At 34.2% G+C, this 24405-nt stretch overlaps 1 protein-coding gene across 28 annotated transcripts; it reads right to left on the reverse strand.

The window, feature by feature from the left end:
- Window positions 1-1446: 1446 nt before the first annotated feature.
- LOC111702050 (cryptochrome-1) lies at window positions 1447-22957 on the reverse strand. 28 transcript variants are annotated; one of them, XM_023473595.1, is made up of 25 exons: window positions 22749-22957; window positions 22191-22299; window positions 21971-22057; window positions 20374-20429; window positions 19988-20051; window positions 19200-19275; window positions 16959-17067; window positions 15336-15443; window positions 14357-14414; window positions 13932-14054; window positions 13332-13386; window positions 12914-13044; window positions 11319-11470; window positions 10513-10615; window positions 9911-10015; window positions 9513-9638; window positions 8480-8710; window positions 6566-6676; window positions 6360-6405; window positions 5474-5610; window positions 4576-4889; window positions 3528-3655; window positions 3002-3004; window positions 2426-2447; window positions 1447-1688 (listed from the first exon to the last, which is right to left on the reverse strand). In XM_023473595.1, the coding sequence occupies exons 1-22, from the start codon at window positions 22925-22927 to the stop codon at window positions 3598-3600; spliced, it is 2538 nt and encodes an 845-aa protein (XP_023329363.1). In that variant the 5' UTR covers window positions 22928-22957; the 3' UTR covers window positions 1447-1688; window positions 2426-2447; window positions 3002-3004; window positions 3528-3597. The 28 variants fall into 28 exon arrangements, with proteins under 28 accessions (XP_023329363.1, XP_023329355.1, XP_023329369.1 ...); XM_023473587.1 differs by having other exon boundaries at window positions 3002-3043; XM_023473601.1 differs by lacking the exon at window positions 2426-2447 and having other exon boundaries at window positions 1447-1548; window positions 3531-3655.
- Between the last annotated feature and the right edge of the window lie 1448 nt (window positions 22958-24405).

The following is a 24405-nucleotide window of genomic DNA, read 5'->3' on the forward strand; positions in this document are numbered from 1 at the left end:
TTGACATTATTTGATCAAATAGGGAACATTTATCGACTCCAAATCTCGTCAGGGGGGTGCGAAGGTACTCCGCCACACCACCCCCGTGTCCGCCCTAGCGACCGTCTGTTACCTTATATTCATAATTCGCTGCAACTGTAATCTTGTTTCCTACTTTGCCAAATCATTAAATATGCCATTGAAAGACGACATTTAACTTTCCCGGCAGAAGACCTAAACCTTAAAATCGTCATACAGGGTGTCCCAATAATCATGGAAATTCAGTGACGAATTCGAGTCTTTTTAAATAATTCTTAGATTTAGTTTGTATGCGATACCTACAGAGAAAGCTGTAATCTGTAAGAGTTTCGTCTGCTATGTTCACATTTTGTTTGTTTATTTTAACTGTATACGGTTGTACTTAATAAATCAAGAAAATTACAGTCTACAAACAGAGTAAACTTGTCCGTCTTCACTGTTCATCTTGTGCGTATTGTATAATGTGATTTGTAAACCTAGAAGTTGAATTAGAGATGAGTCTTATTATAGGCTTCAGATCTACATTTTTTGCACTGTGCAGATACGAAGTTATATAGGGACTATGGGCAGTTTAACCTGAACTTCTGCTGTAATTACATCTCTAAATCACTTACAGGGTGTCCCAAAAAACATGGGAATTCAGTGACGAATTCGATATCGTCTTTATGAATAATTCTTTGATTTAGTAGAGTGATACCTACTGAGAAAGCTGTAATCTGTAAGAGTTTCGTCTGCTATGTTTACATTTTGTTTGTTTATGTTTTGACTGCAACCGGTTGTACTTAGTAAAACAAGAAAATTACAGTATACAAACAGAGTAAACCTGTCCGTATTCGCTGTTCATCTTGCGGAGACATTATAGACACATCTTTTCAGTCTTTTACCCTTTTCATTAAATAAACTCTAGCAGACATAATAATATTATGGCTTTTGAAATTAGGTATTACAATGCTAATTCATAACAAAGACGATATCGAATTCGTCACTGAATTCCCATGTTTTTTGGGACACCCTGTAGATAAAAAAGGTAGGAGAGTTAGAAACCATTTTATATTTGTAACATTTGAAACATATATTTGCATTAGCATATATTTGCACTTGCGGAGACATTATAGACAGATCTTTACATAAAATAAACTCTAGCAGACATAATAATATTATGGGTTTTGAAATTAGGCATTACAATGCTAATTCATAACAAAGACGATATCAAATTCGTCACTGAATTCCCATATTTTTTGGGACACCCTGTACTTGAATTACAGGTAACAATGTCATCTTTAATAAGAGTTTCAATTCGTCTTTCATGGGTAACTACGAGGTCGCACTTGTAGGTATATATTCAATCCATGGACTCAACTAAAATATCTCATAATAATAAGCTTACAAGAGAGTTTGCTACACTATTAACAAATAAATATGCATACATTTACAGCATCATAATTATATATTTCAATAGTGGTTAAATACCTAACAATTTTACAATCACAAAGAGCGCGGCGGATGTGGAAACAAAGTTTTGTTAAAAAACTTTAACAGAATTAAAGCTTGTCAATAAATTTCTTTGGATAAATTATACATTCCAAAGAATGTATAGACACAGAATTTCTTTTGGATACATTTTATGGCTCCATCTTTCCATCTTCAATCAGACAGATTTAATCTTCAACCTCAATAAAAATAAACGATTTGTTGTTAAGTTAGCTTAAAAAGCTTCGATAATTTGAGTAAAAAAGAGAAAAAAATAATTATAAAAAAGATACGAGGATTTAAAGATCTTAAAAGGAACTTCCGGGGTAAAATCATAATGGTTTACTACTATCATAGATACTAGTAAAACAGATGGCAACGTACACTCTCAGGTCTCAGTACAGCTGTATTTTTTGTTTCAGACAAAATTATTAATAATAGTGATAATTTTGTAATAAAGTCCTCATCTTTCAGTAAAATAAAGTGCAATTTTATGTGTTCTTTATTCTATGTTTTCCCACTTTTTTAATGAATCTAAAAAAACATGTCAACTAAAGTCAGGGAATTATATTTGACACTTATGACGTGGTGTATAATTAGTCCATTTCTCTGTTGCCACCTATTTTACTTGATAATCCATTCGACTCCTATTAACGTTTTAAGTGGAGGAAAAAACATCAGGGTAACCCAGAAAGTATTAGACTATCAATACGAAATAACTTTTTAATACAACAAACTAAAGGTTGAATTTGTCCAAATGTGTTAAATTAATACTATAATGTTATTTCTCAGAAATTGTCACACAAAAAAAAGAAAAGACCTAACAAATTCCGTTAAATAGTCTCTCAAGCTTCCTTTATGGGTAATCCTGTAAAAATATTATAAAAAATCATATTTTCCCCCCACAGGAAAACTTCATGGTTGGGATACGTTTTACCTTAGCTGAAAAACGTTATAACCTGAATAGTTGAGAAACGTTATAACTTAGTTAGGAAACGTTTTAACTTAGTTGAGAAACGTTATAACTAAGTTAAGAAGTGTTAAAGCTTAGTGAAGAACGTTATAACTTAAATAGTAAAGAAACATTATAAGTGAAATAGTTGAGAAACATTATAATCTAATTGAAAAAAAAAAATACAAAAGTTGAGACTTGTTCCATCGTGGTGAATTCAGTGTACGGCATGCGTGCAAAACAATACATATTACATAGGTTACAAAAACAGATGAGAATTCAGAAATGATCTTTAAACCGTAAATATCAATAATTTAATTTTCTAACCAAATATTGTCAATCTAGTTCATATAATATATAAATTAAATCTATGATCATAAGATAATATTTTCAAGTTTCCAGTCATTAATTGACATGACGACTTAAATGAGTATTATGACTTTTTAAACAAATCTGTTCATTTAACTTATTTAAAATATACATAAAAATAAAAGAGGATTCATTGATCAGCTTTAAGAGTTATAATGAATAAAAATGTAATTATTTCATACTGATTCTAACCTACTATACTGAAGGTTATTTCGGGACAGGATTCTATTTTCACTGATAGCTTTTTAATAACAAGGCAGAACGGAAGGACAAAATATTTTCAAGGATTCCCCCTTGGGACGTTTTTCCAGGAGTAGAGATAGGACGTATTTTCCCAGGAGGAGGGATAGGACGTATTTTTTTCAGATGAGGGATAGGACGTATTTTTTCAGAGGAGGGAGAGGACATATTTTATCTGTAAGAGGGATAGGACGTATTTTTTTAGGAGGGACAGAACGTATTTTTTCAGGAGAAGGGATAGGACGTATTTCTACCGAAAAGGGATACGACGTATTTTTTCAGGAGGGATAGGACGTATTTTTTCAGAGGAGGGATAGGACGTATTTTTTTCAGGAGGGATAGGACGCATTTTTTGTTCTTGTTACAAGTTTCTTCAAACAATGATATATTTTCCCAATAAGCTAAAATTAGGCCATTACCATAATATCTCATACTGTCAGGGGCAATACTTATTTTCCTTTGTCTTTCTTGATCTTACGACTTTTTAGAATCAGATTCGATCGATATTTCCAGTTAGCTGGTTGGACTGGATCTAGGTGATGAGATTTTTACTCGTTACTTTGCGGGAAATATTCATTCTGTGTTTCTTCATTATACCCTGAATACCTGGAAATAAAAAAAACGAATTATAAAAAGTAGTTTTAAAGGGGTAGTGCTGGGACATGGATTACTTCGTTATTTATATTGTGAACTTCCAACATTTCAAACTGTCTTCTGTAAATGCATTTGTACCCTCAGAGCAAATGAAGGGAAAAGTGAACCAAAAACAATAGTTAATTGTTCGTTTTATGCATATTTTCTCTCACAGTCAAATTCAGGCATATTGTAAGAAAAGCAAATGTCCAGAAAAAAAAAAAATGAAATTTGTAGAAATTCCGAGATTTTTGTGGAATCTCTTTTAAGTCCCAAAACATTGAAAGTTTGTGACAAACTATCCAAGCACAGTTTCTGAACTACCTAGGGGTCCATAGAGCTTGGGGGTATTTTAAATAAGCTCTTTATTTACTTATTTTATCCAAAGTTGTTTTTTAAAAATTGTGAACCAACCCACACTGAGCTCTAGCAACAATACCTAAATGCAGGATAAAACGTCTTTATATGCAATAAAACCAACCCATTCATTTTCACGATGTTGTAACTACATCAGTGACAATGTCATCTATCAAATTCCGACTAGAAAGCACTTAACTCCCCCAACCTGGCAGAAATATTTAGAGAATTATTTTTATATTTTCATGAATATCCGGGATACAGAAATTGTGCACACTGAACAGTGGGGTGTTAGTGAAGTACGGCGTGTGCATTTACAATTGTACAATTCTACAATGTATATGTAAAGTATAATATAATATTCAGAATTCCAAGAAATGGAGATTACATGAATATGAGGATTAAGTTTTTTTTCCACCCAAAATCTATGAAACACTTATTGATATCTTTGAACGATCTTCTATACATATTAACCCCCCCCCCCCAGTGAAAAATGCTTTCAATAAAACGTGGGGTACAAATTACAATGAACTAACCTTAGTGCCGGGTTATAATGTCGGCTTTCAGTTGATGATTGTGATGAACCGGGACAAATAACTCCAATATCCTCAACCCCGTCGCTCACAGATCCAGACCCGATAACCCCGGTCTGTAAACCAGAACTGCTAACCCCGGTCTGTAAACAGGAGTTGATAACCCCGGTCTGTAACCCGGAGCTTTCATTTCCTGACTGTGAGCCCGCTGTGTTTGACTGTAATGTAGTTTTATCGTCTGTAGCCCCGGACTGGTCCGTAGAAGTTATCAGTCCTTGTGAAGGTTCTCCTCTCCCCATTAGAGACATCATATCAACCTAGATACATCATCATTACAAGAAGAACCCATTAAAAAGGGGATGCAGCCCATCAAGAAGCCATGGAAATGTTTTCAGTGATGGATGATAGGGGGAAGGCGACCCACGCCCGTTTTACTTCCGAATCACAAATAACGCCGCCCCCCAGGGTATTTTAGGGGGTCATGGGGGGGATGACTGTTTTGTCACAATATCTATTTATAAATTTGGCTTGTCTGTCCATTTCTCAGTTTGTTTGTTTCTATCCAATAAACGTCAAAACGGCAGAACCTATCAGGCCCATTTTTTTTTTGTGGCAACTCACAAGACAACAGGAAATATTTATGGACAGTCAAAATAAAAAAAACCAAATTCTATATTTTAAGAAAATGCACCAATTTAAATCTGCGAACATTATTTTTATTGAATAAAATGAAAAAATGACGACCTTCAAAGCAGCAGTTAAAAGCTAAAATGTTAACGAACCAAGCATCATGACTTATTTTCCAAATCGCCCTAGAGGGTGTGGGATAGACCATAGATAAATTGGAAATCATTTTAGAATTTTACTCGAAATGACAGGCATTGTATGACCATTGACCGACCTGTGACATAAGAGACATGTTCTGTGTGTGATTTTTCCCGACTGACAGGTTTTCCTGGCTACCCACATACTGGCGCGCCTGGCGGGCCTGGTCGGAGATAGGCAGTAGAATATCTTCAGATAATACAGGCAGACAATCTGGAATAGTTTACAGTTAAAACAGATAATACAGGCAGACAATCTGGAATAGTTTACAGTTAAAACAGATAATACAGGCAAACAATCTGGAATAGTTTACAGTTAAAACAGATGATACAGGCAGACAATCTGGAATAGTTTACAGTTAGAACAGATAATACAGGCAGACAATCTGGAATAGTTTACAGTTAGAACACATAATAAAAGTAGACAATCTGGAATAGTTTACAGTTAGAAAACATAATACAGGCAGACAATCTGGAAAAGTTTACAGTTAGAACAGATAATACAGGGAGACAATCTGGAATAGTTTACAGTTAGAACAGATAATACAGGCAGACAATCTGGAATATTTTACAGTTAGAACACATAATACAAGCAGACAATCTGGAATAGTTTACAGTTAGAACACATAATACAGGCAGACAATCTGGAATAGTTTACAGATAGAACAGATAATACAGGCAGACAATCTGGAATAGTTTACAGTTAAAACAGATAATACAGGCAAACAATCTGGAATAGTTTACAGTTAGAACAGAATAATTTTTTGGGATTTTACTAGAACTCATTCATTGTTCAATGATCTCATCAGACAGGTATTAATTCAAAGCAAAAAAAAATTTTATTAAAGGTTACAGGAGTTACAGTCAGTTTTTTTTGGGAGAGGGGGGGGGTTGTCATGTATTTTTTAAAGCAAAATCGATAAAATTTTGGAAATGCATGGGCCTTGTTTTGATCCTCTGTACCTGAGGTCTGGTGAATTGAAGTTGATTGACTACTATTTTTTCTCTCCTGAAAATAATAATTTTTCATTATATTGACGAAAAATGAAAATCTTTAAAACAGTGTTACATTTGAAAATAATAATAAAAAAATATTTTGTAACCGAAATATGCGGCTCAATAAAAATTCTCAAAAAAAGATTTCCAAATATATGTTTATGTTTTCCTACCTGAATATACGGAATGTATTGTGAATTTGCCCCGTTGTACTGTTCATACACGATGACCCCCCCGGTCTGAGATAAGATGGACGCTTGTTCCTCAGCTCGTCGTGTACACTCCTGGTCAACAAATAACAAACTTTTGACATTTTAGAACAAAAAAGGAAACTGCGCAGGCTTTCATAGTAGGCTCTAAGGAACAAAATATGAAATAAAACCTGCATTAAAAAAAACTTTTTGCTCTCAAAACTCAAGACCTAGTTGTTAACTAATGAAAGATAATTTCCTAATCTAACATTTTTGAGCGAAAAAATAGCATTTTGCGCAATCATATTCGCAAACTTCATTTCGCTATTCCGCTTCTTCGTTATTCTGTTTTGCGCAATTATGGGAAATATCTTCTGATTAAAAGGAAGATTAAAGGTGTACTGTACTGTACACATTGATCTAGGAGATTTCATATTTGGCAACTCTACTCTGCAACCTGATGAATGATGGCACACTGCAAATCAAGATGTGCACGCTCTCACAAAAAAATCGAGCAGTATTTTGCCAACTACTCATTTTGAACTTAAGCTAGAAACAGAGACATAGTATTTTTCAAATGTATACAGAAAATGTATATAGAAAATGTATATAGAAAATGTATATAGAAAAAAGTATTTATGATTTGTGAGGTAGAACCAAAGGCCAAGGCGTTGAGACACTTAAAAGTTGAAGCTGTATAGAAATTTGATAACTCAGGGTTGTCTATATCTCAGTGAGCATAACCCTTTGATATTACAATCATTTGTATTCGACTAGAAGTAGTCAGCATTTGAAATATAAAAGGTTGCCACCACGACGCAAAGATTCAGACATCTAAAAAAAGTAAGCATAAATTTACAATTTTTTGTAATTATAAGTAACCAATTCAGAGAAGCATAATCCTAATTTTGTTTGTATGTAAACTTTTAAATACACCTTCATTTGTTTGATACTGTGTTGAAACGAAACTGAAACTCTCAATTTTGGTAATTTTGCTTAAAAATATTATTTTAACTGAAATAATCTATAAATTGATCCACCCTGAAATAAAAACTACGCTTCCAAGTTTAACGAAATTGATATAAAGATTATTTTGACTAGAAATCCTGTAATTGAGCTGTTTACAAGAGAAAATAACTTTGATTGGTTTTGAGCCATAATTGGAAACGTATCAAATCATACAATTTTTGGTTTCAAATTATAAATAATTAGCAGACGTTCCCGATTTTGTCCACCGTCAAAAAACTCCGAGAGAGATCTTATGTGTCCCGGGGGGGGGGGGGAGATCGTACAGGGTGGCCCAATAAAACAGGGATTAGGGTTTTTAATCGTTAAAAAAAGACTCCAAATTTTGCTCTAGTATAATTTTTCAAAAAGCCCAGAAGAGAATCTAAGGGTGTTCAGAAATACGTAAATGAATTTTATGTTTCCTTCACAATATTTAGTTCTAAATAAAATAGAAGGATCATACGGCAAAAACTTACTTTATTACTTCTAAAATAAAAAAATAAAACTATATACTAGCACGGGGAGCCATAGTAAATTTGAATTTCCGAGCCGGGTCAACCTTTCCGGTCGCAGTTTGTACTGTACCTAGCTCTATGGACAGGACTAGCCGGTGCAACAAGGTTGACGCGGTCAGACTTTATGCTTCATATAGGTTGAATTTACTTTTACTAAAGGGGCAGAGGTGCGTGCTAGTGAACAATTTTGAGTTTTTTTTAAACGATTAAACAATCTGATAACCTCTAATCCCTGCGACGCAATCTGAACTGAAACAAGAAAAACTGCAATGGTAAAACTAAACTCTTACTCAACTCTTACTGAAAGTTTATAAAGTTAAAACTCAGGGAAAATAATGTTGACAGTCTCTTTAAACTCTAAGTTTGTAAATCCCTTGTTGTCTATGGTTGTCTGAAGATCTGTTAGTACTGATGCTCTAGGAATCGGAGTACTACTCCCGATCCATGTCTGGTCTTGAACCTTGGCTTCAGGGTTTCCAACCCAATCCTGACTCTTAGATCTAATCCAGGTTTGATCAGAGAACTTGGATTCGCAGCTCCCAATCCAGTTTTGTTCCTGGATCTGTGAGCTACTTTCCGGCTGATCCATACAGTCATATCCGTCCTAGATATGGATAATAGAATATTTGCTAGTATTCATTGTTTTCCAATCAGATTTGATATAATCCAGTCATTTGGAATTAACCCCGTTCATAATTCTTACTGATAAAATTTTAGTAAAATCAGGATGGGGTGTAACCCCTGCCCCCCCCCCTCGATTTTTTAAATTTTGTTGTTTTACTTTAGTATTAAACACCCCTTTTCTCTGTAATAATTGAAAAAATAAACACTCTTTGTGACCTTTCTGGAGCAAATTTAGCTCCAAGGTTTCTTTACCTTTAGGTTTTGATTTAATATTTATTTATTGCAATACATTGCTGAATTTCATTTTTCTTGCCAATTCGTGCATAGAGGGGTATATTGCACGTTATTAGCGAGAGGGGGAGGGGGGGGGGGAATCATTCTATTTTTTGCAATACATCAGAGAAAACAACTTTTTTGGTTGTGAAACAGTGTTTGTTTTAGGACATCACAACTATCAGCTTTAAATTTCCAATATACGAACAAAAACTCTAAAAAATTGAGGTTCTGGCATCAACATGAAAAAATCTAAAAAATTCATCCAAGGATTAAAAAACTTCAAATTCAAGTAAAGCCGTATGTACTAGTAGATCGGAAAGTATTTATAGATAATTTGAAATATCCAAATCTAATTTTACAACAAATCTAAATAATAATTTATATTCATTATAAAAAATCTTTGGTAAACCATCTTGATAACTATCTCAATCAAAATAATTGGATTCCTCCTACGTAAAAAAAATTATAAAACTTCGAATTGTAAAAGCATAATTTTCAAAAATTACCTTTTTCTTCTCGTTTGACGGAGGATTCGGTGGTCCCATTGATCCTCCGGTAACATTGGGTACTTTAGGGATCTTAGGAGTCTTGGGCAGCTGATTCAATAAATCCTGAGGAATTCCGGGGCCCGTCTAAACAAATGACAAATTAAGAGTTCTGAAGAAAATAGGAATTCCAGGGCACGTCTAACAAATTTCATACAGGAGACGTGAAGCGACCTAAAAGGTTATGTATAAATAGGAATTCCAGGACACGTCTTAGTGACATAAGTATTGTCCATAATTTTATAATTTCCAACGAAACATTCACCCAAGGAATCGTTCCTAATATTGCAGGGAAAGAATGACTTTTAATGGGGGGGGGGGGGGCAATCATTCCAGGCAAATATATACCCCCTGCTTACCTGTCCAGTCTGTCTGTAGTGAGCTAGCTGCTGGTAAACTTGTTTCATCCGCTCCATGTTGATTTTTGATACAACAGGATGATGACAGATTGGTTTAGGGTAGTCCTACAGAGTACACCAGATTAAAGAAAACGTCGTAAATTAAAAACACCATACATTTACAATGGTACCCTAAAAACGTTTATCTGATCAATAAAGTGGAAGATATCATCGTAATTCTAGCTTGAAGTGTTTAATTCAGATAATTTCCTTCCCATGCTTCTACAGTTAAAATACACAAGTCACTTTTGTATGTTGCAGATAAACTACAATTAAAAATAATCATTTTTTCAAAAAAAGAGAAACATGGATATTCAACTTATACTTAATCAACCAAAGCTTTTAAAGGTATCATTGTGAATCGGATATTCCACTCTATAATTAAAGTAGTAATCATATATTTCTAGATTATAAAAATCTTTCGAACCAAAAGAACTGTTCACTGTTCAGAAAAATACAATAAAAAATTAAATTTGAATTGAACAGAATGTAAATCTCCTCATCATTCACGAAGTCTCAAACAATCTTGTCTGTAAAAAACAGATTCTAAACTGTTTTGTTACCTGGCCAATTATACATCTAGCGGATTTTTGAACGGCGTCCGGGGCAGTCCAGGGTTCATGAATATACCGGGTAGGATAATTCTTCAGCACCGGTAGGTAACGTCTTTCAACAAAAATTAATGAATAATACAAAAAAAATGTCAGTCATACAGTGATAACCAGAAAACTCTGAAGTAGGAAGACGACTTTATAGCAGTACTTAAGTGTATTTGATGTTGTTTTAAAGCGAATAGTTTTACTAATAATGCAAATAGTTTTTCATCAAATCCCTAATTAATTGAAATTGGTCTGTTTACACCGCACAATTGCTTTGTCCTATACTTTTGGAGTATTTAAAGTAGACACTTGAGTCTAAAGGTCGTCTTACTATTCCAGACTTTTCTAGTCATCACTGTATAGCTTTATAAATAAAAAGATGTCTTGTAAAAAAAGATGTCAATCGTAAAATTTACAGAAAAAAAAATAAGCCATTAAGCTTTTAAAGAAATAAAAAAGTCAGCCTTAAAGCTTAAGAAATAAAAAGATGTCAGCCATAAAGCTTTTAAAGAAAAAAACTTATCAGCTATAAAGCTCTTAAAGAAAAGAAAAGTGTAAGCCATAAAGCTTTTAAAGTAATAATAAAATGTCGGCCATAAAGCTTTTAAAGAAATAAAAAATGTCAGCCATAAAGCGTTTAAAGAAATAAAAATGTCAGCCATAAAGCTTTTATAGAAATAAAAAAAGGGAAGCCGAATTCAACTATCGACGAATATACCCCTCCCCCCCTTTATATAAATTTCTAGATAGGCCATTGCCAAGTCTCAAACCTGATATAGTCCCCGTTAGCGTCAGCTTTCCTCCCGAACTTCACAGGACAATAACAGTGGAAAAACTGCTGGAAGAAGGAGGAGCAGGAAAGCCACAACCATGAACCAGCATTCACGCTCCAGTCAGCATCCAGCAGCAGCTCATCAAACACCTGGATAGCAGGGCAGTCAGCATTCATAAAATCTGACCTTGTGTTAAGCTATCCAAGAGATATAAGTTACAAAGGAAATTTTAATCAATTTACTAGTAATTAAAAAAAAAGGTTTTAAATGTCTGTTTATGAGTTCCTCAAATAAAGGTTTAAAATGTCCATTGTAACTCAATAAACAATTGCCAAAATAAATAAAAATGCCCAAATCGGTTGGTTCCTTTTAAAGCCAATACACACAGTGGAAACTCTGCTAGTCTGAGGATTAAAAAGAAGGAAACTGAATAAAAAATTAATGTACCAGACTGGAAGATCTAAAAGATGTATCTACAATGTCCCTATCAGTGGGGCGCTTAATTCAAGACTTCAAGTAAACTTAAAAAGAAAGATAGCTGTGACCCACCCCCCCCCATGTAAAAAAAGTAATCCCCCTGAAGACAAATTACCGAACACTGGACACATTTTGGCTGAAATATTGGCACTGGAATAATTTAAGCCTGAATTTCATAACTCTATTTTGAGAAAGAAAAAACCTTCGGATTAAAAAAAAATATTATTTCTGACAAATCATTAATATAATAAAAAGTTGAACATTTTGCGTGTTGTGATACTTCTTGCATGTCTTTTTTCTCTAATAAAAAATATATTTAATCTACTTTAAACTTTAAAACTTGTGTTGTTGCAACTTGCAATCAATCAGGACAAGATATTTATATACCTTCGAAACTTGATTTGCATTTAAGAAAATTATTTGATTATTAAATTATAAATAATATCTCAATTGGATAATAATGGCTCTGTAAATAAATCAACGAGTGTAATTTGATATTTCGTTATTATATATATGATTATCAGATTTAGTTAAAAAGAGTAACACCACTTAATTTGCGTTGTCTGATTTGGTATTGTTTCAATGTTTGTTGGTTTATATCCCAAAAATAAGTTTTATACGGCTGAACCAGTCGGGTTCAAATCAAAATTCTTGACAGGCAAGTTAAGTTTAAGCATAAAAATGAAATAAAAAGATTTTGTAAATTTTTCTTGAATTAAATAAATCAGCAGAACTTGATGAAATATTCATGATGACGTTTTCCGGATCATTGACGTTTTTACAACCAACGAAACAAATCTTCCATTCATTTTATGAATATAATTCAATTTTCTTTTTCTAAAAAAAACTGTCTGATGATGATTATAGTAATTGATAGGTCAATTTTTAATCATCTGCTCACAAAAATATATACCTGACGTTAATTTATATATTTGACTTTTACACAAAAATATATACCTGACGTTAATTTATATATTTGACCAATTTTACAGAAAAATATATACCTGACGTTAATTTATATATTTGACCAATTTTACACAAAAGTTTAATCTTTTATTCATTTTTTGTTAATATAGTATGTTCTCAGAATGTCTAATTTAAAAAATATTACGAACCTTCATCCCTTCCTCCCAAGACACCCAGAGATCCCCACGAGTAAGAAAGCATGCGACCGCATGCCGCGCAAGATGATGAATCCAACCCTCTTCGCGCAACTGCGTCATAATCGCGTCAATCCAAGGAAATCCTAGAATGATCGATTGCTAAATTAATCGATGAATTCCCTAAATCAATCTGTTCAATCTGTTCGGAAGAATTAGGCGTTAGAAACTGATCTGCCAAGCTTTCAAACGTTTGAAAAATAAAATTAGTTTCTATTATTTTAGGAAAATTACAAAAACCAACAAAATATCGTCAAAATATCATTATAAAGACGAGAAAAGAGAAAAATGCGTTGAAAAATAAAAATAAAGACTTTCGTTAGGAAAAGTACGACAATAAAAAGTTCAACGATTTTTTAAAGAAAAAAAATACCTGTCTGTGCATTTGCCCATTTAGCGAGTGCTTCATCATTTTTATCCCAGGGTATCTAAATTAGAAAACGGACCTAGCATCTAACAATCATCCCCATTATACTTTTCACTATTTCATTTATTTCAGCTTCCCCCCCCCACCCCCCCCCTTTTCAGCGCTAAAAACATGTTGTTTTCCTTAGCACAAACATTCATGAAATACTAGGGAATGATAAGAAAACATACATCCCTCTGGCATTAAGCAGTGCTTAAGATCCGGATCTGTTGGATCCACAAGATTTTGGATTCCTGGATCCGAATCTGCAACAACATGCGGATCCACGGACCCGATTCCAAGGGCAAAATGTCAACCAAAAACTGCAAAAACAAACTTTTTTACTCTAAAAAATTAAATTTGAACTGTTGAAAAAAGAGAAATTATTAAAATTTCCGGATCTCTAATTGGTTCATAAAGTTTTATAACATAGAAAAAAGGAAGAAAAATAATTGACAATTCTGCTTTGTTAAACAAATTCGGTAAATCTAAAAGAAATGTTCATGACCTGGATCCGGATCCGCATCAAAATATAATGGATCCTAAGCACTGGTATTGAGACTGTACCTGAACGCAAATAGGGTTTCCGACCATTTTGTCGAAATTTGGATTCTTTGTTGAAGCACAGTAGAAGAACTCTCGCCAGAGCAGCTGACCGTGAAGAGAGAGGGGTGGGTCACACTTCTTTATCTAATCAATCAATCATTAATTAATCAATCAATCAATCAATCAACCAACCAATTAGAACTTTTAAAATCATATCAAAATTTATTCTGGAACTATATTATTTAATCTTCTATATAATAAAGCTTCTGTATAAATATATTTCTATATACGGTAGCTATAAGCTGGCCAAACGGCTGTTTGATTTTTTTAGGAAATCCATGTAACCCATGGGGCTATTTTTCTCTCTCAAAAATTCAATTTTTTAAAGTGTTTTTAAAATTCCACAGGCAACGCCGAACACTTGAGCTAATATTAAATATTCTTACTCTTCTGTAGAGATCTGACAAGGCATGGTAGAACAGTCTTGTAGATAAACACCCAAACCTAAACAAGGATCAACTGTTAGGTACGGAAAATATAGGGTTTAATTCAAGTTCTCCTCAAAGTTTGGTTTGGTTTAAAGGGCATAACTATCATGAATGAAGGCCAACCACATCATTTCTACATCAGAACTACATTCGCTTCATTTTCTCATCCGAACCACATACAAAACCTCGTCCATTCCTTTTTTCTTTGAAATAGTTAAATCTAGCGAACTAAAAACAAATTTAATTCGGCCTAGTTGGGAGATGAATTGAAGTATACAGAGCAAAATTAGTGACAATAATATGGTAGGATTATTTTAAATAAGATTGGAAGTAATCCCTTACTGTAAGGGCATTTTATTTCTTTTTTAATTTAGCCCCGACCCCGATCACAAAATTCCTTAGCATAAAAGAATTAAAAAAATTCCTAATGCAAAAATTAAATTAAAAATTCTTCTAATTAATGTTAAATTTTTTACATTTATATATATTTTGTTATTTTAAATTTTTAACCCTTTGTTAACCAAAGATTGGTTCATGTTTGTATCTTCTGTCAGAGCCATTATTTGCCATTGCAAAATGCAAAAAAAAGGCTGAAAAGCATATACCGGATACTCCCTTTCAGAACTATTCTCAATTATGTTTATTGACCCAGATCAATAGTGTGCAAGATAATGTAATTTTTCTAATTTAAAAGTGTTAAACTCTGAGGTTTTCCTGGAGTAGAAATGCGCCATTCACTTTTTTAGAGAACCCATAATTGTAAATAATCAGTTTTTAAATTTATTAACAGCGATATCTAATTCATACTTAAAGCCGAATCTTTTAAGGGTACCGTTGTGAATCGGGCATTGCCATCTTCGCATGGAGGGTCACTTGAAATTACGCTCACAGCCCCTTAAAGATAAATGCGGAACGAGTCCAAGGNGGGGGGGTGCACCTGAGATAGGGGCTGAGACCGGTTTGACTAGCTAGCAAGGACTGCGGGGTCATCTTAGGACGACCGAAGGATGCCACCCAGGCTTTTCTCTCCAGATGCCGTTCCAATCTAAATCAAATCAAATATTTTAGGTGAGTAATTGCTGAGAATGCTAGTACCTTGATATCCCCTGTACTCTAGGTGTACCTTAATATCCCCTGTACTGTAGGTGTACCTTGATATCCCCTGTACTGAAGGTGTACCTTAATATCCCCTGTACTCAAGGTGTACCTTGATATCCCCTGTCCTCTATGTGTACCTTGATATCCCCTGTACTCTAAGTGTACCTTTATATCCTCTGTACTCGAGCCTTCTAGGTGTACCTTATTATCCTCTGTACTCTAAGTGTACCTTAATATCCCCTGTACTCTAAGTGTACCTTAATATCCCCTGTACTCTAGGTGTACCTTAATATCCTCTGTACCTTAAGTGTGCTTTAAAATATCCCCTTACTCTAGGTGTACCTTAATATCTCCTGAATTCTAGGTGTACCTTGATATTCCCCCCACCCAGTCTTATTGAGAACAAGCTGAAGGGCCTGGCGTTGCCCGTGGGAAAAAAAATATTTCAAAAAATTTTAGGTAAAAAAAAATGTTTAAAGAAAATTCTTTTTTTAGCCTTTATGACCCCCAGGCTACCCATGAGTGTCCACAAAAAATTAAGCTCATTTGGTTCAGCCGTTTGGCTGGCGGCTTTAGGGAACATACATACGAATGTCTTGTTTTATTATATGAATAAAAAGAGATATTATCATTAAAAAAATTTGTTGTTGGAAAATAGGAAAAAGTGTTTTCAGCACAACGATGTATTATTTCCAAACATGTTCAATTTATCAAAAATAAGTTAAATTAAACCACTCGATATTTTTTTCTCACTATCACTAATTTCGAGAGTATTTTCCACATTGGTAATACAAGTTTCATTTTACAAAATCATTTACGAGAACATTTAATAAAATAAAATAAATTTAATAAATGGAAACATCTTATTAATTTTACATGTAAACTATAATTAGTAAATAAATAATCTTCTCATGTATAAAAAGCTGTAATAAGGCTGTTATAAGAAATATTAGCGTTCCTTCAATAACTGAAAAACCCCCTAGGTAGAAAAACAAATGATTAAGGCCTTTTATAACACTTCAAAACACCCATTTCATAGAATAATTGCAGAGAAGACCCTGCAATATAATAACATTAACAGGTTATGAAACACCAATCAATTCTGTTTACGCTTTAATAATTTTTTAGCTCTGGGTTTTACTTAAATATCTACTATATTGTACTCTAGATGTACCTTGATATCCCCTATACTCTAGGTGTACCTTAATATCCCCTGTACTTAAGGTGTACCTTGATATCCCCTGTACTCTAGGTGTACCTTGATATCCCGTGTATTCTAGGTGTACCTTGATATCCCCTATACTCGAGCCTTCTAGGTGTACCTTATTATCCTCTGTACTCTAAGTGTACCTTAATATCCCCTGTACTCTAGGTGTACCTTGATATCCATTATACTCTAGGTGGACCTTAATACCCCCTGTACTCCAGGTGTACCTTGATATCTCCTGTACTCTAGGTGTACCTTGATAATGCTTCAGTCTCTCCGCCTTCCCAAACAGATTGTTTAAGATGATCGCAGTCGAATCCTAGTTCTTCTAAAGTGGGAACCCCATACTTTTCATCATGGTCGTCTTCGATAAATCCAAAAATTAATAGTGAGGAAATACCCAAACACTTAATGCTTCATTTATTTGTCAACCAATCTGTCAATATATTATCAACCTATCAATAAATCAACCACCGTATCTATATCAGGCCGGCATTTAATTAACCTATCAATAAATCAACCACAGTATCTATCTCTGTATCTGTATCAAGCCGGCATTTAATCAACCTATCAATAAATCAACCATAGTATCTCTCTATGTATCAACAGGCCGGCATTTATAAACCTAGCTAGGCCCGTGACTAAAATTTTTGCAAGAGAGGATTTCGTCCTTACCCCCAGAGTTACGGCCCCAAACCTATCAATAAACCAACAAGCGATACTTTCCTTCTATCAATGGCTTTATTTCATCATTTGTAGCACCAAAAAAAAGGGGAACTTTCGGAACTAATTTAAATCGGTTTATAAAAAATTGCTGAATTTGGTTACACCCATCTTTCAACCCTAATATCATTGCAAAATATACTAAAATATTATTATCAGGTTTGTAAATCTTTAGTCGCGAATTTTTTTATATGCAAATATGCAAAATAATGCATTTTTGAAATCTTAGAGCTAAAACATGCATTTCAAGCTTTGTAGGGTTTATTGATTGTTTAATAAACAAAATTTTAAGTGTCAATGTTTAAGTATTGCATATCAAAAGTTATGCATACTACAAAACTATATAAATATTTTCGCAAGTTGCGGTATTTGGTTATACATGAAATTGCTGAATGTGGTTATAGTTTAACACTTATATGAAACAGTACTAAGGTTGAATTAAAACATCTTTTATGATATTTTTAAACCAACCATGTTGGGTCCAGTTTGCTCAAATATTTTGTTGTCAGCAAGCTATGAGAAGCCACTGAAAAGTTCTCAGGGATGACAATATATGTGCAAGAACTGGATTGTTTCCTTGGAATGAACTAGCTCCCAACAATTGGATCATGCCAGGAACTGTTTTCAAGTGGACTGAACACCTTGAACAGCTTGATGATCCTCCCTTCGCTGAGCATCTAGATGATCTACTCTTCGCTGAACAGCTTGATGATCCTCCACTCGCTGATCAGCTTGATGATCCTCCCTTCGCTGAGCATCTAGATGATATACTCTTCGCTGAACAGCTCGATGATCCTCAGTAAGAAGAGGAAGAAAGATTAATGTCGTAGAAAAGGTTTTCAATATTTATTGGTGCTTAGGGTGAAGAATATTAAAATCAAATAATTTTAATTTTTTTTCTGAAGTTTACTCTTGTCGGATTTGGATGTTAATATTTGTTGTGAAAAATAATTTAAACGTTTTTTGTTAGGAATAGATTAATTGAAAAAGTGTTGTTATGAACATTTTTACTGTAACAGCTTTAACGAGTGTTAAATGATAAAGTTTAACAGTAACACTATAACCAAATAACACAATTTATACCCAATCTAAGTGAAGTTTAACACTATAACCAAATAACACAATTTATAACCAATCTAAGTGAAGTTTAACCCTATAACCAAATAACACAATTTATAACCAATCTAAGTGAAGTTTAACACTATAACCAAATAAGACAATTCATAACCAACCTAAGTGAAATATAACACTATAACCAAATAACACAATTTATAACCAATCTAAGTGAAGTTTAACACTATAACAAAATAACACAATTTATAACCAACCTAAGTGAAATATAACACTATAACCAAATAACACAATTTATAACCAATCTAAGTGAAGTTTAACGCTATAACCAAAAAACACAATTTATAACCAACCTAAGTGAAATATATGACCAAATACAGCAGTTGGATATGCTTTAAAGCAACCTGTGTATCTAAACCAATGATGAATCATTTCCATTTTTTCTTCGGCTTCTTACTCAAATATCTTCAAACTTTGGAATGTATATTTCTTCAAACAATTTCTCTTTAACTAAAGTGACTAGTGAGTTCTAGGTGTTTTTCCTAAAAATCTGAAAAGATATGCTTAACTATAACCAAATAACGCCCTTTACTCTACTGATTAATAATGAGTTTGAAGAGATAGCAGATCAAGGAATGAGATGAGGCCAGTTCCGTACATTTTTTAATTTGAAAAACTCGGATAATTTTTAAAACTGGATTCCTGAAAGTGGAGTAATCCCAGTTCCGAGCATCAGCAGGGTCAAGGTTGGAACAGGTTTAGACGGAGGATCCATGCTCTAGAATATATCAGGGATCAAGGATAATTATGGATCCATACCCTTGAATATATCAGGGATCAAGGATAATTATGGATCCATACTCTAGAATATATCAGGGATCAAGGATAATTATGGATCCATACCCTAGAATATATCAGGGATCAAGGAAAATTATGGATTTATAATCTGGAGTATATTCACTATACACGGGATATAAGACTTTTTAAAATTTTGATTTGATTGCGAAACATGAAGAACTATTCCAATATTTTGAAGAAAAAATAAAATGTACAAACTACTATGGGTTCAAGGTTAGATATGGATTATATTTTCTAATTTAAATTCAAGAAGGGTTTTAAAAGACAGTGCTTAGGATCCGGATCCGTAGGATACGCATGACTTTGGCTTCCTAGATCCGGATCCATTTGCAAAATATCAACCAAAAACTGTAAAAAAATTACTTTTTACTCTCAAAATCTAAATCTGAGAGTAGAAAAAACGAGAAATTATAAATTTTTCATAATTTCTGGATGGTTAATCAAGTTTAAGTATAAAAACAAGCGAAAAAAAAAATTTACAATTCTGCTTTGTTAAAAAAATTCAATAAATCTATAAGCAATGTTCATGCCCTGGATCTGGATCCATTTTTTCTAGTGCGTATCCAGGATCCGGATCCGCATCAAAATTAAATGGATCCTAAGCACTGACGGAAGGAAAAAGTAAACCCTACCTCAATAATTGTTTGAAATGTTTTATAAGTCAGGGGCGCCTTCCCGCCGTTTCTGTAGATTATTCTAAACAAGGGAAAAAAAATTTAGAAAAATTAAATATCAGGAATTTTAATAAAGGGTGCAGTTTGAAAAAATGAGGCTTCTTGTATATCACATATCACAACGACCAAACTTAATTTAGAAATTTATTCTAAAACTTAAAATATATAAAACGGTTATAAAAGGCAAGAAATCAATTTCTTTTAGAAAATTTACTCGTTCATAAAATTTGTTATTATCTTTGTTTATGAATTAGAGGGATCTGAGCTGTATCTGAAAGGGGGGGAGGCTAAAATAATAATAATAGTTATGATCTTAAAAGTAATAATACTAATAATAATAATACTTCTCTAAGTTGTAGAGTGTGTGTGAATGCTCTTTTGTTACCACAATGCCCATCTCCTGTATACGTGCGTTGAATATTTAAATATTTTCTACTCGTAGAACAAAACTATAAAGACTATGATAATCTTATGAGGAAAAAAATGTAATAATGGAAATTCTTAAACGAGATGAATTCTTTGATGTATTCTTTAACGAAGCCCGCAGGCCTGAGTTAAAGAATGCATCAAGATTATTTCAACGAGTTTAAGAATAATTCCATAATTACCTTAAAAGATTGGTATTATATCATATTTGTGAGGTTCCATGAGTACATACCCAAGAAACTAGATTTTAAAACTTAAAACTGATAAATTGCGACTATTTTAAGTTGGAGCAATTGACATTGTGAAGGGTTGCAAATAGGTTTTTATATTTCATTGATGCTCTTGACTATCGCCGTTTTTTTAATTTTCTAATGTTACAATGCTAAAATGTTAAAAGCTCTTATTTTTAAAGTTGATTCTTCATTTGAAAATAATGCATGTGGTGTGATTGTTTCCTTATTTCAGTTTGTTTACCAATTTATAATGCATTTGCTTGATTTTTCAAGTGTCCTGAGTTTTAAGATGGGGAGAAGGTAGAGAATAGTAGTGGATTTTATAACCTACTGATAAAAGTAGTGAAATCATTTACAGAAGAATTCGTTTGCTGGATAGTGGATCCTAAATCATCTAAAAAGAGGAGAGAATAGCAGGTTATCTATCAAGAACCAGTTCAAGAAATGAAATGGTCTTCTATTTATAAATTAAGATTTGTTTTTATTGCTATTGAGTGCTAGGACCCCACTAAAAGTTTGTGAAACATTGGTATTTCAATAACTAGTTTATTAAACTAACCTCTTAATTCTGTCTTATTTGTCCAAATATTACAACTGAAAATTGGAACTTTGTAAAGGCGCTTGTTCTTCAGTATTTAGTTAATAAAGGAGAAAACAGTTATTTGAAATATGCAGAGATTTGCAAAATCTTACAAAACTTGGTTTGCAATAAAAAAACTAAAAAATTGTTCCCTTAACCCATGTAATAATGGGAATTCTTACACAATAGAATTACTACTATGGAACCAAACAGATATGATATTATGAATACTCTTCAACTGGTGTAATAATTTCCATTCTATAATGCTCGGAGCGTGTAAGAATAAACATTTGTTTAGGCTCTGAACGTGTAGTAATTTCCATTCTTACACGGGCTGAGCATTAAAGAATGTAAATTCTACACATACTGTAAAAATAAGCATTCTTAGACGCTAGGAAGCCAACAACATTGAAATTTCTTCTCCTAACCGTGTAATAATAGGAATTCTCGCACGATAGGTTTACTACTATGGAACCAAACAGATATGATATAATAAAGAATACACACGCTACAGTGCACATACTGCAAGAAAAACTTTAATATTTCAATGGAATAAAAAAACTAAAAGCAATTTATGTTTGCTGCTTTCCATGAGAACGAATGAAGACTAGACCTTTTTATTTTCAGATTACATAAATATATCTGATATCATATGTGGAAAATAATGAATACTAGAAACAGATTTCAAGATTCAATGAGTTCCTTGCACATCGCCATAATATTCTGGTCCCGAACTCGACCGAAGGGCTCTGGATCCTCCTCAAAGGTGAAATATGTCGTCCCCCATGCCTAGATGTAGTTACTTAATCAATCAATCAATCAATCAATCAATCAATCAATCAATCAATCAATCAATCAACCAATCAATCAGACAATCAATCAATCTTTAGGCTTACCACTGACCACAAATAAATATATAAACCTTGAATAGTGTGGGTAGAACGTCTGCAGGCTGACCCCTGACCACAAATAATCTGGAGTTGAGTTTTCTGAGCCCGTTATCAAGGTCCTCAAGACACTGGAGCAGAAACCTGGAAGTGTTTAAGAAAATGTCAACATTCATTTCGCTGATTCTCGACTTAAAAATTATATTTTGGAATCCCTGGTTCGTCTTAGGGGCACGGCCTAACAACTGACTTAAAAAGACATTATAACTTTGATGATTTCTATATGACTGGCACTGTTTGTTTGTTTTTAACCTTAGTGACGGAAACAATCTTAAGAACTGACGAGTGTCAACCCAGACCGAAATATATTTTAAATGAATGTGGAACTAACATCTACTTTTTTACTCTTCAGAGGTTTGGTCCATCACCATCATCGAATTGTAAAGCAAAAAAATTGTCGGGGCCGGGGGGGGNGGGAGTCATAAAATGGGAGATGGGTCCACAAATAGCTATGTGTACTAATTCTGAACGGATGTCCATTGTAATAAACAGTCAATTAGAATTCCTTAAATGTTAAATTTAGTTATATTTACCTCCATTTGTTAGTTCCAACGTTAGATGATCCCGCAAACCATGGATCCAAGATGAAGATACATCGAAAGGTTTCACATCTTCGAATAGCTCTCAGCAGAGCTGGGTTGTCACTCAATCTCAGTCCTTTGCGGAACCAATGGACCGAGTGCTTACGTTTAGAAGATTTGTTTCTACTCATTTTAAAATTCTTAAAATATTACAGAGTTTAAAAATGAAATAATAATGAATACTTAAAATTAAACAACCTTGACATATTGACAACGAGACAATTGACAAAATTTACCTTCTTACCAGAAACTGCAGTACACATTTTAGGATAACAAACAACGCGGGGGGGAGGAGCCTAAACTGCTGACTAGGTAGGTGAGGTAGGTTCACAGAGTTGACGGGTCTGTCCTGGTGAACGATTTTTGGACCCCCCCGCCCCCCCTCCTATCAATTTTGTACATGACGAAATTAGTATTTGTTTAGCATTATTTAGGGTTAGGTTAGGTTAAGACACTTTCTGGGCCGAGCGCTGCGGCTAGGATGGGCTAGGGGGCCGAGCGCTACGGCCACGTGGGTTAGGTTAGTTAAGACACTTTCTGGGCCGAGCGCTGCGGCTAGGGGGCCGGGTCTGTCCTGGTGAACGATTTTTGGACCCCCCCCCCCGCCCCCCCTCCTATCAATTTTGTACATGACGAAATTAGTATTTGTTTAGCATTATTTAGGGTTAGGTTAGGTTAAGACACTTTCTGGGCCGAGCGCTGCGGCTAGGATGGGCTAGGGGGCCGAGCGCTACGGCCACGTGGGTTAGGTTAGTTAAGACACTTTCTGGGCCGAGCGCTGCGGCTAGGATGGGCTAGGGGGCCGAGCGCTACGGCCACGTGGGTTAGGTTAGTTAAGACACTTTCTGGGCCGAGCGCTGCGGCTAGGATGGGCTAGGGGGCCGAGCGCTACGGCCACGTGGGTTAGGTTAGTTAAGACACTTTCTGGGCCGAGCGCTGCGGCAGACAGGCTAGGGGGCCGAGCGCTGCGGCCACATGGTCAGTTATATCCATGTCTAACATATAAGATCCATGTACAAAATTGATAGGAGGGGGGGCGGGGAGGGGTCCAAAAATCGTTCTCTAGGAATATACCGAGTTGACACGATATACGTCATACGGCCGAGGGTAGAAACATATGCAAATTTAATGTGATTAATGTCTTACAATTTATAAATACATTTCAAACAGTACATGTAATTGATCACAGAATCACAGTTGTATTGTCAGTATAGGAGCGACTGGTGTCTACTAGTGCTGACTGCTGAGGAGTGAGGATGTTTACAACTACAATTTGGTGTTCTGCGCAAATCTGGAATCGAGAGGGGGATTAAATATTTCTTTTTTTGTAGACTCAAAATTTTAAAATATATTTTTTTTAACCAAATAGCTTTCATTTTTTTATTTTAAAAAATAACTTAATAATTTTCAATTATTTCATTATATACCCCAAAATCACGTTTTTTACGATGTGCTCCTTACTAAAACTCATATGTATTAAATGTACTCACTATAATAGTCACTATACTCACTACTCAGTCAGTAGTCTAAGCAAACCAAGTATAACAGAGGCGGCCATGGGGAGGAAAGGGGGGAAGTACCCCCCCCCCTGGAAAATTTGGGGGACATC

The sequence above is a fragment of the Eurytemora carolleeae genome, unplaced genomic scaffold, assembly GCF_000591075.1.
Source record: "Eurytemora carolleeae unplaced genomic scaffold, Eaff_2.0 scaffold446, whole genome shotgun sequence".
Taxonomy (NCBI): domain Eukaryota; kingdom Metazoa; phylum Arthropoda; class Copepoda; order Calanoida; family Temoridae; genus Eurytemora; species Eurytemora carolleeae.